This window comes from Thalassophryne amazonica, chromosome 8, assembly GCF_902500255.1.
Source record: "Thalassophryne amazonica chromosome 8, fThaAma1.1, whole genome shotgun sequence".
NCBI classification, from domain to species: domain Eukaryota; kingdom Metazoa; phylum Chordata; class Actinopteri; order Batrachoidiformes; family Batrachoididae; genus Thalassophryne; species Thalassophryne amazonica.
The window spans coordinates 78,399,589-78,418,569 of NC_047110.1; the positions used below are offsets into that span (position 1 = coordinate 78,399,589).

Sequence of the window (18,981 nt, forward strand, 5' to 3'; positions counted from 1 at the left end):
CAGTGACCTCTGGGATAGGCCGTTTTATTCAATTGGATAGGTTAATAAAAGACAACCAGGCAAATGTGTTTATTAACAGATGAGTAGTTTTAGAACAAAGATACTTGAAGGTTCCACAATCTGTGTAAGACATGAAAATGTGGTGTCATGCAAGACATTTTACACCCACATTGTCTGTTAAGAGAAAGACATGCAAATTTAGATTTTGGCTGCATTTCCTGATAACACTTATGTTTGAACATGTGCATCTTCACAAAAGTGTAATTGTGCTATTAGCATGTTATATTAGCTTTGACTTGCTATACACAGCAATAAAACAGAGGTTCCAAAGGCCTTATCTTGCTAACAATGCTAATATATCACTTTCAAAGACATTCAAATTTGAATCAGTGTTTTAAGTGATCGCTTGGTTTGAAAAGCCTGTGATATTTGAGGAGAACATTGGGACTCTATTGAGAATGTGCTCGACTGAATACCAGGAGCTGATGAATAGATCTACCCATTATCCTTCTCCCAATCGCTCACTGACCTCTCCATTATTGGGTAGCTGCTGACTGCAGTGAACAGGGGCCCAAGGAGTGAACTTCCCAGGACTCTGAGCATAGGGTTTGGTCAGAGCTGTCAGTGCATGTAACTGCTGATTCACTTGCTGTCAAAAGCTTACATTATGAATGACCACTGCAGGAGGCAAGGCTAAACAATGGAGAGAAAACTTCCACAATTAAGGAAAGTGTTACCATTTAAATTAGGCTATTGCTAGATGTCCAGGCCCAGATGTAACACATACAGTGCATCCGGAAAGTATTAACAGCGCTTCACTTTTTTCCACATTTTGTTATGTTACAGCCTTATTCCAAAATGGATGAAATTAATTTTCCCCCCTCAAAATTCTACTGACAACACACAAAATCTTTAAAAAAAAATCCACATTGTCATTATGGACTGTTGTGTGTCGAATTTTGAGGGGAAAAATTAATTGAATCCATTTTGGAATAAGGCTGTTACATAGCAAAATGTTGAAAAAGTGAAATGCTGTCAATACGAGGTCTGTTAGAAAAGTAGCCGACCTTTTTATTTTTTTCAAAAACCATATGGATTTGAATCACATGTGATTGCATCAGCCAAGCTTGAACCTTCGTGCGCATGCATGAGTTTTTTCACGCCTGTCGGTTGCATCATTCACCTGTGAGCAGGCTTTGTGTGAGCAGTGGTCCACCCCTCTCGTCGGATTTTTATTGCAAATAAAATGTCTGAACGATTTGGAGCTTTGCTGCATCAATTTTTTCCAGAAACTGTGAGAGACCTCCAGGTGGACACCATTCAGAAAATTCAAATGGCTTTCAGTGACGATTTTATGGGGATTACACAGATTAAGGAGTGCTCCAGCCGGTTTAAAGACCGCCCACAGCTGCTGAGAGCGCCGATCGACAGGCTCAAACCCCGCTAAAACAACCAGATCATTTCCAACGTGAAGGCTTTGTTGATCCGGGACGTCATCTGACTTACACAAAAATGGCAGGAGACGTGGACATCAGTACTTTTTCGGCACATTCTACTGTTACAGGAGTTTTTTTCATGGAAAGAAAAGCGGACGGATGCGCCACGGAGCCATTCATGGCGCGGCACAAAACCACCTCCGTGTTGGTCTCACAGGACGGCTTTGAGATGGCTTTCAGACGGCTGTCGGTGGGTTTTCAGTCGTGTGACTAACCGAGAAATTGTAGATGAGCCTGGACATGCCAGAACATGTCCTGAGGCTTCATCACGGCGTTGCTTTGCGCCATGCGGCTCTGTCCCAACGCGCGGAATTCCTCCGCTCCTCTTTCCATGACAAAAACTCCTGTAACAGTGGAATGTGCCGTTAATTTCCAAACTGGACGCTGTGTTTTATCCGGGACGTCCTCTGACTAGCACAGGAATTGCGGAAGACGTGGACATCAGCATTTTTTCAGCACATTGAGACAGACGTGCAGAGGAATACCGCGCATCGCGGAAGACTTAGTAGCAGGCTGGGAAGAGAGACGTTGACGCTGGCATGACCCTGTCCCTGCTGCAGCCGACAGCTACCCGTGCCGCTACTGTGCCCGACCGTGCAAGGCCAACATTAGTTGCGCAAGGAAGTGTAGCGCAAGACCCGCTCACAACTGAGACCACTGTCATTCCACACAAAAGCCAGAGAGATGGTGGTCTGCCTGATGATTTTTTTTTTTTGGTTGATATGGATCAAAATCTCTGAGGAATGCTCAATCACTTTGGTGAATCTGTATCCCAAAGAACTAAGATGAGCTTAAGGCAGAAGGGGGTCCAACCAACACTAGCAAGGTGTACCAAACTGAATGGTCTCGTAGTGTGTTGCCCATGGAGAGCCATAGGCTCTAGATTAGTAGTGTCTATAAAATAGGTAGCTGACATTTTTCAAGCGTGGTATAAACTGTGCAAAGTTTCTATAATGAGTTGGAATGGTGTGTGAGTCCAGAATGTTTTTAGAACCTTAGACCTCAACAGTTTTTAGAAGAACTCAACCCTTTTATTTCCCCTTAATTACATAATTTTTTAATGTTAGTTTACTGTCTTCATGTATTTATAAATTGTTTAGGTTGTTGTTATCATATACACACTATTGTTATTCTTTTATTTTTACTTCTATTTTGTCATTTAATTTTTAAATGAACCACAATGGAAATACACGCTTTCAGTTTGTTGCGTCATCCATGTATTTTTAACATATTAACAACTATATTATGTACTTATATTGAACTTACTAAATAAAAGCACACACGCTTTTAATATATAGATGATTTACCACTCCTTGCTGTAGTGGTATGTGAATCCAGAATGTAATTATCACACTAGTCAGTGTTGTTAGCTAATATCTGTAGTTTCTCCCAAAATATTAGTCCTGTCAGTTTTCCATTTTGGCGGTGTTCATTCTTGATGCAAAATACAACCCCAATTCCAATGAAGTTGGGCCGTTGTGTGAAATGTAAATAAAAACAGAATACAATGATTTGCACATCCTCTTCAACCTATATTCAATTGAATACACCACAAAGACAAGATATTTAATGTTAAAACTAACAAACTTTATTGTTTTTGTGCAAATATCTGCTCACTTTGAAATGGATGCCTGCAACACGTTTCAAAAGGCTGGGACAGTGGTATGTTTACCACTGTGTTACATCACCTTTCCTTCTAACGACACCCAATAAGCGTTTGGGAACTGAGGACACTAACTGTGAGTGTCACGATTGGGTATAAAAGGCGCATCCCCAAAAGGCTCAGCCGTTCACAAACAAAGATGGGGCGAGAATTACCACTTTGTGAACAACTGCGTGAAAAAATAGTCCAACAGTTTAAGAACAATGTTTCTCAACGTTAAATTGCGAGGAATTTAGGGATTCCATCATCTACATTCCATAATATAATCAGAAGATTCAGAGAATCTGGAGAACTTTCTACACTAAGCAGCAAGGCCTAAAACCAACAATGAATGCTCATGACCTTCGATCCCTCAGGCGGCACTGCATTAAAAACTGACATCATTGTGTAAAAGATCTTAGCACGTGGGCTCAGGAACACTTCAGAAAACTATCGTCAGTTAACACAGTTCGTGGCTACATCTACAAGTGCAAGTTAAAACTCTACCATATAAAGTGAAAGCCATACATCAACAACATCCAGAAATGCTGCCGCCTTCTCTGCGCCCAAGCTCATTTGATATGGACAGATGCAAAGTGGAAAAGTGTGCTATTGTCTGATGACTCCACATTTTAAATTGTTTTTGGAAATCATCACATGCTGCCATCCAAGCAACATCTTTTTCAGGGACGTCCCTGCTTATTTCAGCAAGACAATGCCAAGCCACATTTTGCACATGTTACAACAGCGTGACTTCATAGTAAAAGAGTGCGGGTACTAGACTGGCCTGCCTGCAGTCCAGACCTGTCACCCATTGAAAATGTGCGGCACATTATGAAACAAAATAAGACAACGGAGACCCCGGACTGTTGAACAACTGAATTTCTACCTCAGGCAAGAATGGGAAAGAATTCCACAAAGCTTCAACAATTAGTGTCCTCAGTTCCCAAACACTTATTGAGTGTTGTTAGAAGGAAAGGTGATGTAACACAGTGGAAAACATACCAGTGTCTCAGCTTTTTTGAAACATGTTGCAGGCATCCATTCAAAGTGAGAAAATATTTGCACAAAAACAACAAAGTCTATCAGTTTGAACATTAAATATCTTGTCTTTGTGGTGTATTCAATTGAATATACATTGAAGAGGATCTGCAAATCATTGTACTCTGTTTTTATTTACATTTTACACAACGTCCTAACTTCACTGGATTTAGGGTTTTACATTAACATACCAAACGGCGGCTCTCCACAATTTGTCTGTGATCGAGGTTATACACATGCACGCAGAGTTTTTAGTCTTTTCTGCATTCTGCTACAAGCTGGTGCTTTTAAATTTACACACCCACAAACACAGCCAGTGGTGGAAGACATCAAAAGCACTACACTTTTCACTCATGGTAACAGCAACCTAGCCACTCAACTAAACTGACCAAACCAATTGAACTACAAAAACAATAAGTAACAGGAACAAAGCTTTGCCCCCCACCCCCGCCAAAAAAAAATACACCTAAATTCTCTTTCTGAGGATGGCATTACATAAAAGCACTGATAAAACCTTATCTGTCAATCAGGTCCAGGTTTTCACATAAATGCACAGAGTGTTCATTCTTCCTGCTCACTGTGCAAACCACAGGCCTATTCTAATGGAAAGAGGATGCAATGGCCACCCAAAACAGCCTTAAATCAAAAGGTCCACTTTTGAAGACATTTTTTATACTCATACTACTACTAATAACAACAAAAATTATATTTTTAACAACTGTAATGTTTAATCAGTATTACCCTGGGCCTACGTTATACTTAAGCAGCAACACTATAGCCCATATTCTGACCCCAACCCGGTAGCACAGTTCCTTGACTGGCCACTTGAGGCTGGCTCCAAAACAGAACACATTCTCATAAAAGGCCATTTGAAAATGTCCATCTTTAGACCAGAAATAAGCATGTTTATCACATATTACAACAAAAATCTGCCCTATACTCATAACCCAGCCCTCATGAGATACAAAAAAAAAAAAAAAAAAATAGGGCTGATAAATCCTACATGCGTCCTATCAATTTTACTGCCCTGGAAACTGTGGCAATAAAATCAAGACGATACAAATCTTAAAAACAGGGTGATACAAAAAAGGACATTGAAAATACCAGGCTTTGTATCGCCCCACTTTTTATCCAATCAGGAGCCCGCATTTCTCCACCAATGACACACCCCCATTTTGTGTTACCCTGGTGACAAGTGCAGGATCCTGATACAGTATCCAGATCATTTAATTCATCCAAGATGTCTGATCAAGGTGAGAAGAGTTTTAACCTCCCTAGCAGGGAGAATACTACAACTCCAGTCTCACACTGAAGTTGTGAGACACCAACAAGTTAGTGTAGAGGACACTCATGAAAATTCAGTAAGGTATATCTTATATATTATATTCCATTATAATATATATTCTATATATTATATTCCAATAAGGTGGAACTATGCAAATATATAACGGTATATCTAAATATCTAAAAAGGAAGAGTGAAATAGGAGGGTAGAAAAGAGTAGACCACTTAGGTACCTGGTCTTGAGAACCAGGGATGGTAGGTTGACTTAATAGAGAGACATAAAACAGAGAGTGATGTGAACATGTTCACTGAATGGCTGAGTGGACCAAGAAGGAGAAGAGAGGGCTCCTTGTTCTTTCTCCAGTGGAACTTGACAAATGGAGTGGATGATAGTTATACGAGGTATCTTATAAAACTAACCGGCAGTTTTATAAAAAAATATATATATATATGGATTTGAATGACATGCGATTACACCAATCATGCTTGAACCCTCGTGCGCATGCGTGAGTTTTTTCACGCGTGTCTGTGACGTCATTTCCCTGTGGGCAGGCTTTGAGTAAGCACTGGTCCAGCCCTCTCGGCTGAATTCCTTTGTTTGAGACGCTGCTCGAGACGGCGCGCGTTGCTTTATCAAACTTTTTTCAGGACCTGTGAGGGATATCCGAGTGGACACTATTCGAGAAATTCAGCTGGTTTTCGGTGAAAAGTTTAATGGCTGATGAGAGATTATGGGGTGTTTCTATCGCTTTAAGGACTTCCCACGGAACGGGACGTCGCGCAGTGCTCCCAGGCGACGTCGTCTGGCTGTTTCGAGCTGAAATCATCCTAATTTAAGGCTCTGTTGACCCAGGATGTCGTGAAAGAGGCCAGCATGAGGAGTTTATGCGGACATTCCACTGTTAAAGGTAATTTTGTAATGAAAGAACGTGCACGCAAATTCGACGAATCGTTTCCGTGACGACGACGCAAATCTGTGTGTGCCGCGACAGGAAAAATACCTCCGTGTTGAAAACCATCTGTAAAATTCAGGCGGCTTTTGATGGCTTTCAACAAGTGAGTAACTGAGAAATTGTTTAACAGTTGGGCATGTTCCAACTTGCCCGTTAAGTTTTCCAACGGAGGTGTTTTTCCTGTCGCGACCCCCCGCGGTCGGGTGTGGCCCGACATGCGACTCTGCCCGCACGTTCTTTCATTACAAAAAAATGAGGTGGGCTTCATAGATAATTGGCAAAGCTTCTGGGGAAAACCTGGTCTTGTTAGGAGAGACGGCATCCATCCCACTTTGGATGGAGCAGCTCTCATTTCTAGAAATCTGGCCAATTTTCTTAAATCCTCCAAACTGTGACTATCCAGGGTTGGGACCAGGAAGCAGAGTTGTAGCCTTACACACCTCTCTGCAGCTTCTCTCCCCCTGCCATCCCCTCATTACCCCATCCCCGTAGAGACGGTGCCTGCTCCCAGACCACCAATAACCAGCAAAAATCTATTTAAGCATAAAAATTCAAAAAGAAAAAATAATATAGCACCTTCAACTGCACCACAGACTAAAACAGTTAAATGTGGTCTATTAAACATTAGGTCTCTCTCTTCTAAGTCCCTGTTGGTAAATGATATAATAATTGATCAACATATTGATTTATTCTGCCTAACAGAAACCTGGTTACAGCAGGATGAATATGTTAGTTTAAATGAGTCAACACCCCCGAGTCACACTAACTGTCAGAATGCTCGTAGCACGGGCCGGGGCGGAGGATTAGCAGCAATCTTCCATTCCAGTTTATTAATTAATCAAAAACCCAGACAGAGCTTTAATTCATTTGAAAGCTTGTCTCTTAGTCTTGTCCATCCAAATTGGAAGTCCCAAAAAACAGTTTTATTTGTTATTATCTATCGTCCACCTGGTCGTTACTGTGAGTTTCTCTGTGAATTTTCAGACCTTTTGTCTGACTTAGTGCTTAGTTCAGATAAGATAATTATAGTGGGCGATTTTAACATCCACTCAGATGCTGAGAATGACAGCCTCAACACTGCATTTAATCTATTATTAGACTCTATTGGCTTTGCTCAAAAAGTAAATGAGTCCACCCACCACTTTAATCATATCTTAGATCTTGTTCTGACTTATGGTATGGAAATAGAAGACTTAACAGTATTCCCTGAAAACTCCCTTCTGTCTGATCATTTCTTAATAACATTTACATTTACTCTGATGGACTACCCAGCAGTGGGGAATAAGTTTCATTACACTAGAAGTCTTTCAGAAAGCACTGTAACTAGGTTTAAGGATATGATTCCTTCTTTATGTTCTCTAATGCCATATACCAACACAGTGCAGAGTAGCTACCTAAACTCTGTAAGGGAGATAGAGTATCTCGTCAATAGTTTTACATCCTCATTGAAGACAACTTTGGATGCTGTAGCTCCTCTGAAAAAGAGAGCTTTAAATCAGAAGTGTCTGACTCCGTGGTATAACTCACAAACTCGTAGCTTAAAGCAGATAACCCGTAAGTTGGAGAGGAAATGGCGTCTCACTAATTTAGAAGATCTTCACTTAGCCTGGAAAAAGAGTCTGTTGCTCTATAAAAAAGCCCTCCGTAAAACTAGGACATCTTTCTACTCATCACTAATTGAAGAAAATAAGAACAACCCCAGGTTTCTTTTCAGCACTGCAGCCAGGCTGACAAAGAGTCAGAGCTCTATTGAGCTGAATATTCCATTAACTTTAACTAGTAATGACTTCATGACTTTCTTTGCTAACAAAATTTTAACTATTAGAGAAAAAATTACTCATAACCATCCCAAAGACGTATCGTTATCTTTGGCTGCTTTCAGTGATGCCGGTATTTGGTTAGACTCTTTCTCTCCGATTGTTCTGTCTGAGTTATTTTCATTAGTTACTTCATCCAAACTATCAACATGTTTATTAGACCCCATTCCTACCAGGCTGCTCAAGGAAGCCCTACCATTATTTAATGCTTCGATCTTAAATATGATCAATCTATCTTTGTTAGTTGGCTATGTACCACAGGCTTTTAAGGTGGCAGTAATTAAACCATTACTTAAAAAGCCATCACTTGACCCAGCTATCTTAGCTAATTATAGGCCAATCTCCAACCTTCCTTTTCTCTCAAAAATTCTTGAAAGGGTAGTTGTAAAACAGCTAACTGATCATCTGCAGAGGAATGGTCTATTTGAAGAGTTTCAGTCAGGTTTTAGAATTCATCATAGTACAGAAACAGCATTAGTGAAGGTTACAAATGATCTTCTTATGGCCTCGGACAGTGGACTCATCTCTGTGCTTGTTCTGTTAGACCTCAGTGCTGCTTTGATACTGTTGACCATAAAATTTTATTACAGAGATTAGAGCATGCCATAGGTATTAAAGGCACTGCGCTGCGGTGGTTTGAATCATATTTGTTTAATAGATTACAATTTGTTCATGTAAATGGGGAATCTTCTTCACAGACTAAAGTTAATTATGGAGTTCCACAAGGTTCTGTGCTAGGACCAATTTTATTTACTTTATACATGCTTCCCTTAGGCAGTATTATTAGACGGTATTGCTTAAATTTTCATTGTTACGCAGATGATACCCAGCTTTATCTATCCATGAAGCCAGAGGACACACACCAATTAGCTAAACTGCAGGATTGTCTTACAGACATAAAGACATGGATGACCTCTAATTTCCTGCTTTTAAACTCAGATAAATCTGAAGTTATTGTACTTGGCCCCACAAATCTTAGAAACATGGTGTCTAACCAGATCCTTACTCTGGATGGCATTACCCTGACCTCTAGTAATACTGTGAGAAATCTTGGAGTCATTTTTGATCAGGATATGTCATTCAAAGCGCATATTAAACAAATATGTTGGACTGCTTTTTTGCATTTACGCAATATCTTTAAAATCAGAAAGGTCTTGTCTCAGAGTGATGTTGAAAAACTAATTCATGCATTTATTTCCTCTAGGCTGGACTATTGTAATTCATTATTATCAGGTTGTCCTAAAAGTTCCCTAAAAAGCCTTCAGTTAATTCAAAATGCTGCAGCTAGAGTACTGACGGGGACTAGAAGGAGAGAGCATATCTCACCCATATTGGCCTCTCTTCATTGGCTTCCTGTTAATTCTAGAATAGAATTTAAAATTCTTCTTCTTACTTATAAGGTTTTGAATAATCAGGTCCCATCTTATCTTAGGGACCTCGTAGTACCATATCACCCCAATAGAGCGCTTCGCTCTCAGACTGCAGGCTTACTTGTAGTTCCTAGGGTTTGTAAGAGTAGAATGGGAGGCAGAGCCTTCAGCTTTCAGGCTCCTCTCCTGTGGAACCAGCTCCTAATTCAGATCAGGGAGACAGACACCCTCTCTACTTTTAAGATTAGGCTTAAAACTTTCCTTTTTGCTAAAGCTTATAGTTAGGGCTGGATCAGGTGACCCTAAACCATCCCTTAGTTATGCTGCTATAGACGTAGACTGCTGGGGGGTTCCTATGATGCACTGTTTCTTTCTCTTTTTGCTCTGTATGCACCACTCTGCATTTAATCATTAGTGATCAATCTCTGCTCCCCTCCACAGCATGTCTTTTTCCTGGTTCTCTCCCTCAGCCCCAACCAGTCCCAGCAGAAGACTGCCCCTCCCTGAGCCTGGTTCTGCTGGAGGTTTCTTCCTGTTAAAAGGGAGTTTTTCCTTCCCACTGTAGCCAAGTGCTTGCTCACAGGGGGTCGTTTTGACCGTTGGGGTTTTACATAATTGTTGTATGGCCTTGCCTTGCAATATGGAGCGCCTTGGGGCAGCTGTTTGTTGTGATTTGGCGCTATATAAAAAAAAAATTGATTGATTGAATTGATTACAAAATGACCTTTAACAGTGGAATGCCCGCATAAACTCCTCATGCCGACTTCTTCTGAAAGTTCTCTGATGACTTACTGGGTGAACAGAGCCTGAAATGTGGAAGTTTTCAACTTGAAACAGCAAGATGACGCTGCCTCAGAGCGCAGATCGCCGTCAGGCACCGTGGGCCGTCCTTAAAGCGACACTTACACACCAAAATCTCTCATCAGCCGTTAAAATTTTCAACGAAAACCAGCTGAATTTATCGAATGGTGTCCACTCAGTTGTGCCTTACAGTTTTTGAAAAAATTTTTATCAAACAAAGCAGCAGTTTCTGAGCCATTCCTAAACAATGAAAAAATCGACGAGAGGGTGGGCGACTCCTCACTCAAAGCCTGCCCACAGGCGAATGACGTAACCGACAGGCGTGAAAAAACTCTCGCATGCCCACGAGGGTTCAAGCATGTCAAATCCATATAGTTTTTGAAAAAAATCATAAGGTCGGATACTTTTCTAATAGACCTCGTATGGTTCTTGTTCTTTATTTTTGTTGTAATATGTGATAAATATCTTATCACATGTCTGTTTATGTATCACACACTGTATTATGCCCCTTGTATCTGTATGAGCCCGAGTCCGGTAAGGTATACTTACAGCCTGGTAGAAAAAATGGTTTTGGTCTCTATAGATAGTTTCCTCTGTACAAGGGGTGAATTTTTTTTTCTAACTTCTAAGTTTAAGATATATATATATATATATATATATATATACCGTATTTTCCGGACTATAAGTCACACTTTTTTTACATGTTTTGGCCGGGGGTGCGACCTATACTCCGGTGCGACTTATAAATGAAAAATATACCGGTAGGATCTCAATTAATTTACTGTAACAAAACAATTTTACGTGACAGAGTCGATCTATGTTTTAAAATGGCCACCAGAAAAGGAAATGCAATGCATCATGGACACTGTAGTATGGCGGCCATCCTATAAGTCACGCTGGTCGCGATAACCAATCAGAGAACAGAACGTTGGACGCGTATTCCTCACCTCACCCACAGCGTGTGAAGCTGACGAATACGGTGCTTGCTGTTATTCCGGCATGGCGAACAAAACAGCTTCAACCCTTGGATATCAGTGTGAGCAGAGTGTTTAAGTTGACGCTGAGAGCTGCGTGGGAGCACCGGGTGAGCGACGGCGGAGGATTAGTGTGTGCACTTGGAAGGAGCTGGCGTCGAAGATTGTGAATAGCGTTTGAAGCAGACGAACATGGTGTTTATTCCGGGATGGCTAACAAAACAGCTTCAACCCTTGGATATCAGTGTGAGCAGAGTTGACGCTGAGAGCTGCATGGGAGCACTGAGCGACGGCGGAGGATTAGCGTCTGCACTTGGAAGGAGCTGGATCGACAACGCTGGGTGGTCATGAGCTGCGCAGGTAGGTGCTGCATGGTTCGGCTCGCAATGTGGTCCGCAAAATACAAACATATCTGTAGGTAAATGCAGCTCACGAGAGGGCACTCAAGGCTTGTGTGACTGTTCCTGCAACTTCTGACTACCATAGAAAAATAAAAATGTCAACGTTACTGATAACTTAACAAGACAACGGAGAAGGCCCGAAAAAATGCCACCAAAAAGAAAATCATACTCTGCAGATTGTAAGTTACGACTGGTGAAATATGCATCTGAAAACGGTAGCCGTCACAATATTATCATCTGAACTTTTCATGTTAAGTTAACATACCTGTATGTCCATGGGACTTATAGTCCAGTGCAACTTATTTATGGTTTATTTTTCTTTATAATGATAAAGTGGCTGGTGCGACTTATACTCCGGTGCGACTTATTTATGGTTTATTTTTCCTTTATAATGGATAAAGTGGCTGGTGCGACTTATACTCCGGTGCGACTTATAGTCCGGAAAATACGGTGTGTATATATATATATATATATATATATATATATATATATATATATATATATATATATACACACACAGCTTGTTGTGAAACATCCTAAAAGATCATCTCAGATGTCTATGTTGCAATATGTATGCAGAGTGAAACTCTCATCTTATTTAATGTTGTATGCCAATAGTGTTAGCACTTTTAGTGATCCTTTGGACTCGGGCTCATACAGATACGAAGGGCATGATACAGGGCGTGATACATAAAGAGACATGTGATAAAGTATAGTTCCAGCCTGGTACAAAAACAGCTTTGATCTCTATAGATAGTTTCCTCTGTACAAGGGGTGAATTTTTTTTCTAACTCCTAAGTTTAAGATGTACATACACACACACGGCTTGTTGTGAAACATCCTAACAGATCATCTCAGATGTCTATGTTGCAATATTTACGCAGAGTGAAACTCTCATCTTATTTAATGTTGTATGCCAATAGCGTTAGCACTTTTAGAGCCAATCGGCAGCCTGATCAGTTAGGTCCAGTTAATGCATGATTACTGAGGAAATATGCAGCTCGTAACTTTGACTGTCCACACCAAAGTAAATGGTTAGGAGAAACAGTGCACAGTCGCCAAAAATATGATTTAAGAAACACATGAACCGAGGTTAGCCTGTTCGCTGGTGCTTCGGACTCAAACACAGTGGCATGTTCATGTTTTTTTTTCGTCACACACTGAGCCATCTACGCTCCGCCCCTTTATGCATGAATGAGTTCATGGTAAACTGATTCAAGCAGGGCTCTCAAAATGGTGACACCCAGACAAGGGGGTCATTTTGGCTGTTCCAGGTCTCTACAGAAAACCAATGGATAATGTTACGCAGGCTTTGTCTAATATACATACACAATCTATGGTTTCACTACATTTCTGCACTAAGTGGAATTGATGAGCCATATAAAAATATGTTTACTTTTCTGCATAACTAAAGTGGGATGTGAAGCACCATTTTTTTAAAGCAATGTATAAGCTTGGGCATCACTGGGTTTGCTTGGGTTTCTAGCTTTAAAACTGAGGAGTTAGTGTAGCGATAAATATGACAATGATTAAGGCTCTTGGGGTTAGTAATCTTATCAAACAAAAATGTAGGTTGTGATGTAAATTTCAGATAGGGTAAAGGTTAAAAAAAAAGGTGAAAATGTGCAATATAACACATATTATATAACAACAAAGTAATAAAATCTGGGTTACACACAACACCATGCACTATAAATTCTGAATGCATTTAAATAAAATTGGTATAAAATATTAAGCACATAAATGTATCAATAATGTGATATGTATTGAGTATCGTACGTCCAATGTGTCGTATCGAGTTTTGAGAAACCATATACCTAGAGTCCCAATATGAATCAGTAGAAGCTCACCTGTAATTCACCATCTGAAACTCCAGAGTCTTTACTAAGACCAGACTGGGTACTCTGAGAGCCTGCACTGGTGGGAATTATACAGCTGTCAAATGTCTTTGACCTACGTGACCTGGTTCTCTGTGGCTCTAAGGAGGAACTGGGCTGATGACTGTGAATGAGCTCCCCATCAGACACAGTCTTTTCTGCAAGTGGAGATTTGAGCCTGTGTAATAGGGTTGAGGGGCTCAGTGGGGATGGTGTGACACCAGTGGGAGGCTCTTCCCGTGTGCTGCCCATTCTACCAGGATCCACTTGAGAACGTCGTGTGCTTCTCATTCTTCTCAAGGTGGGAGACGTGGAGATTCGGCCGGGGGCCTGCCGATCAAACTGAAAAAGCGGCGTTACCAAGCCATCTGTGTCCACCAGGGACAAATGCCTCGGCTTGGAGTGTGTCCGTGGGAGATTTATGTGCATTATAACTGGGTTGCTGGTCTGACACTCCTTGTGCTCCCAGCTCCTTTCATCTGTTTGTGTCTGTGCATTCGCCACACCTGTGGTGACGTCATTTTCTATCCATTCAAAGTAACTCCAGCCCAGGTCCTTTTCGATGGCTTGGTCTTTATCTTGTAGAATAACTTGCTTCAGTGTCGACATTTTAACCTCAGAGGCATTGTAGTGCAGCGGAAAACGGGTTTAAAGAAAATAAAATCAGATGATAATCCTCTGGAGATCCAGCAAGTCTTCACATTATTCTGGAAAGAGAACACACAATGTATCAATACCCACAAGCAGAATAAAGTAGTGCGACCTGCTGAGAGGGATTTGAGCCGGATTTATAGTGTTGTGAAACATGTCTGGCGATAAAAGGAGCCTAATAAAGATGTGAATGCATCAGCATGTTTGTGAATGGGTGAGGGTACACAACTGTCACACTAAAAACACACTATGACAAACAACGCACCTAAAATCAGTTCCTGACGAGTCCAAAGTTCGTACAACTACTGATAAGACGTTTGTTTCACAGTTCTCTCTTAATGCTATTATCCTTTTCAAACAAATTAATCATTTAAAAGGCGCGTGAGCTGACTCGACACAAAGCACGAGGCAGGAAAAAACAAAAAACAAACGGTAATCTGTACAGCTGTGTAATTACAATAAATTCTAATAATACTGTTGCTGAAAACAGAAACTTTATCCTTAATTTAACGATTCACCTGATGAATTTACCTCGTGCACTGCTCCTCTGAGGCGGCAGGAGCCGCGAGTCAAGTGTTACCGCCGAAGAGTTCTGGAATTAAAAGAAAAGGAAAAAACAACAAAGACACGAAGCTCAAAAACTCACAACATACAGGAACGACGACGTAAACCACTCTGAAAGTGAAAGAGGAGCTTTGTTCGGAAGAGGAGAAAAAAGTGCGACTGTTTGTCTGAACATCAACTAGCTTGCTAGTGCTCTCTCTCTCTCTCTCTCTCTCTCTCTCTCTCTCTCTCTCTCTCTCTCTCTCTCTCTCTGACCACAAAAATAGGCACAGCTGTAATTATAAGCCAGTCAGTCTGCTGCTACACCTTTGTTTTCATAATGATCTCCTACAGTGTGAACATCATGCCACAAATTTCAGCAAGTGGATTTTTTTTTTCATATCGTGATGATAATAGTACCATTATAATGTTACCAATCACTAGTACTTAACATAATATTCCTCACAATACTGTAAAAGCATTCAATAAAAAGCATTTCCCATAAAGCATTTCCCCAAACCTTTCATCTATTATGAATCAGCTAAAGTTAGAAAGATATTCACAGATCAGATATGGATCAAACTTAGTCAGTCCCAGCGTTCACAGCTTAATAAATCGTATGAGAAACGTTGTAGAAAAGCAAACAACACTAGTTTCTAACCTCAGGAAGGTAGCCAACGAGGTACAACCTTATTTTTTTTATCCATGTTGGGAAGGTGTCGTAGCACGGACCCACAACAGGGGGCGCAAATGAACGGACAGTGAGTAAGCCAAAAAGTAACAATTTAATGTTGTGATAATACACAACTAAATTTACAGAAATTTGCACAGTCAATTAACACCAGGTGACGTGTGGGCAGGCTCGAAGATAGAAGACTCCCAACGAGAGAGAAGCCGCGTCCCACACGGCTTCCACCACCAACGGTCTGAAGAACACCGGAGCCGCCAAGTCCCGAGTCCCCAGGTGGCCTCTGTCTTCGGCTGTCGACCCTGGTACTGCTGGCAGAAAGCAGAGATAAGATGTGTGAGTGTGAGTCCGCACACTCAGTAATCCACAGTCCATACACAGTTAGGAGGGAGCACCTCCACCTCCAATCACACACTCGTGCAGCTCCTGGTTTAACCACTTATCTGGGTTGGGGTGTGAGGCGAAGCCGTCGCTGTCACACCAAACGCCAATTCCTCAGACAAGACAACACTCCAGGAAAACGGCTGCAAACAGAAGTTCAGGTTATACACACAAAGTGTCAGTCAGCAGAGAAATTACCCTTTCAATAGTAGTCGATTTCTCGGCGAGGAGGTGGAGTTGCAGTCCGGCTTTTATGATGGTGATGATGACGATGAACGAGTGACAGCTGGTGCAGGGGATGAATGACAGCTGTCACTTCTTCTGGGTCTGGCGCCCTCTCGTGCTTGGAGCCCGCACTCCAAGCAGGGCACCCTCTGGTGGTGGTGGGCCAGCAGTACCTCCTCTTCAGCGGCCCACATAACAGGACCCCCCCCCCTCAACGGGCACCTCCTGGCGTCCGACCAGGCTTGTCCGGATGTCTTGTGTAGAAATCGGCCAGGAGGGCCGGGTCCAGGATGAAGCTCCTCTTCACCCAGGAGCGTTCTTCAGGTTCATACCCCTCCCAGTCCACCAGATATTGGAACCCCCGGCCCTTACGACGGACGTCCAGGAGCCTGCGGACTGTCCAGGCAGGCTCCCCGTCAATGAGCCGGGCTGGAGGCGGCGTAGGTCCCGGAGTACAGAGGGGCGAGGTGTGGTGTGGCTTTAGACGGGAAACATGAAAAACAGGGTGAATCCGCAGTGAAGCCGGGAGTTGGAGCTTCACTGCGGCCGGGTTGATGATCTTGAGCACACGAAACGGACCAATGAACCTTTCCTTTAGTTTCGGGGAGTCGACACACAGAGGGATGTCCTTGGTCGAGAGCCACACCTCCTGCCCGGGCTGGTATGTGGGGGCCGGGGAACGCCGGCGGTCCGCATGGGCCTTGGCCCTCGTCCGGGCCTTTAACAGGGCAGAGCGGGCGGTCCGCCACACCCGGCGGCACCTCCTGAGGTGGGCCTGGACCGAGGGCACACCAACCTCTCCCTCCACCAGCGGGAACAATGGGGGCTGGTACCCCAAACATGCCTCAAAAGGGGAGAGGCCGGTAGCAGATGAAACTTGGCTGTTATGGGCATACTCGATCCAGGCCAGATGGTGACTCCAGGCCGCCGGGTGCGCGGAGGTGACGCATCGAAGGGCCTGCTCCAGCTCCTGGTTAGCCCGCTCTGCCTGTCCGTTAGTCTGGGGGTGGTACCCGGATGAGAGACTCACGGTGGCCCCCAGCTCCTTACAGAAACTCTTCCACACCTGCGAAGAGAACTGGGGACCACGATCTGAAACGATGTCCGATGGTATCCCATGCAGCCGCATGACGTGGTGGACCAGGAGGTCTGCCGTCTCCTGGGCCGTCGGGAGATTTGGGAGGGCCACGAAGTGGGCCGCCTTGGAGAACCGGTCCACTATCGTGAGGATTACGGTGTTGCCCTGGGACGGCAGGAGGCCCGTGATGAAGTCCAGGCCGATGTGAGACCAGGGGCGATGAGGCACCGGCAGAGGTTGGAGGAGTCCCGAAGTCCTCCGATGGTCTGCCTTGCCCTGGCGCAGATGGTACAGGCTTGGACGTAGTCCTGGACGTCGGTTTCCAGGGACGCCCACCAGAAGCGCTGCTGGGCTACTGCCACGGTCCTACGCACTCCGGGATGACAGGACAGCTTGGACCCATGACAGAAGTCCAATGCAGCAGCTCTTGCCTCTGGTGGGACGTACAGTCTGTTCTTGGGGCCGGTCCCCGGGTCCGGGCTCCTTGCCAGGGCCTCCCGGAGGGTCTTCTCCACGTCCCAGGTGAGGGAGGCCACGACAGTGGACTCGGGGATGATGGTCTCGGTGGGGTTCGACAGCCCCGCTTTGGCTTCTTCTTCGTGCACCCGGGACAATGCATCTGATTTTTGGTTCTTGGTCCCGGGGCGGTACGTGATCCGGAAGTCAAAGCGCCCGAAGAACAGAGACCAGCGGGCTTGCCTGGGGTTCAGCCGCTTGGCGGTCCGGATGTACTCCAGGTTCCGATGGTCCGTGAAAACCGTGAAGGGCAACGATGCCCCCTCCAGCAGGTGTCTCCACTCTTCAAGAGCCTCCTTCACCGCGAGGAGCTCCCGATTGCCAACGTCATAGTTCCGTTCAGCTGGGGTCAACCTGCGGGAAAAATATGCACAAGGATGGAGAACCTTATCAGCCTCCACGCTCTGGGACAACACGGCTCCTATCCCTGAGTCAGAGGCGTCCACTTCTACTATGTACTGGCGATCAGGATCAGGCTGCACCAGTACTGGTGCAGTCGAGAACCGGCGTTTCAACTCCTGGAACGCGGCTTCGCACCGATCCGACCAGGCGAAGGGGACCTTGGTGGATGTCAGGGCAGTCAGGGGGCTAACTACCTGACTGTAACCTTTAATGAACCTCCTGTAGAAATTTGCAAAGCCGAGGAACTGCTGTAGTTTCCTGCGGCTTGTTGGTTGGGGCCAATCTCTCACCGCCGCAACCTTGGCCGGATCAGGGGCGACGGAGTTGGAGGAGATGATGAACCCCAGGAAGGACAAAGAAGTGCGGTGGAACTCGCACTTCTCGCCCTTCACAAACAGCCGGTTCTCCAACAACCGCTGTAGGACCTGACGTACATGCTGGACATGGGTCTCAGTGTCCGGGGAAAAGATGAGTATATCGTCCAGATATACGAAGACAAACCGATGCAGGAAGTCCCGCAAGACGTCATTTACCAAAGCTTGGAACGTCGCGGGGGCGTTAGTGAGGCCGAACGGCATGACCAGGTACTCAAAGTGACCTAACGGGGTGTTGAATGCCGTCTTCCATTCGTCTCCCTTCCGGATCCGAACCAGGTGGTACGCGTTTCTAAGATCCAATTTCGTGAAAATTTGGGCTCCATGCAGGGGCGTGAACACTGAATCCAACAGAGGTAACGGGTATCGGTTGCGAACCGTGATCTCGTTCAGCCCTCTGTAATCAATGCATGGACGGAGTCCGCCGTCCTTTTTACCCACAAAAAAGAAACCAGCACCCATCGGGG

The 18,981-nt window shown here is 43.9% G+C and overlaps 1 protein-coding gene across 1 annotated transcript in view; it reads right to left on the minus strand.

The window, feature by feature from the left end:
• Positions 1-15,026, minus strand: part of plekhg7 (pleckstrin homology domain containing, family G (with RhoGef domain) member 7) — an 81,857-nt gene extending 66,831 nt beyond the window's left edge. Inside the window, exons 1-2 of the mRNA XM_034176792.1 lie at positions 14,839-15,026; positions 13,630-14,363 (exon numbers count right to left, since the gene is read on the minus strand). Of these exons, the coding sequence (XP_034032683.1) occupies positions 13,630-14,265 (636 nt within the window). The 5' untranslated portion in view covers positions 14,266-14,363; positions 14,839-15,026. The remainder of the gene's footprint in view (positions 1-13,629; positions 14,364-14,838) is intronic.
• Between the last annotated feature and the right edge of the window lie 3,955 nt (positions 15,027-18,981).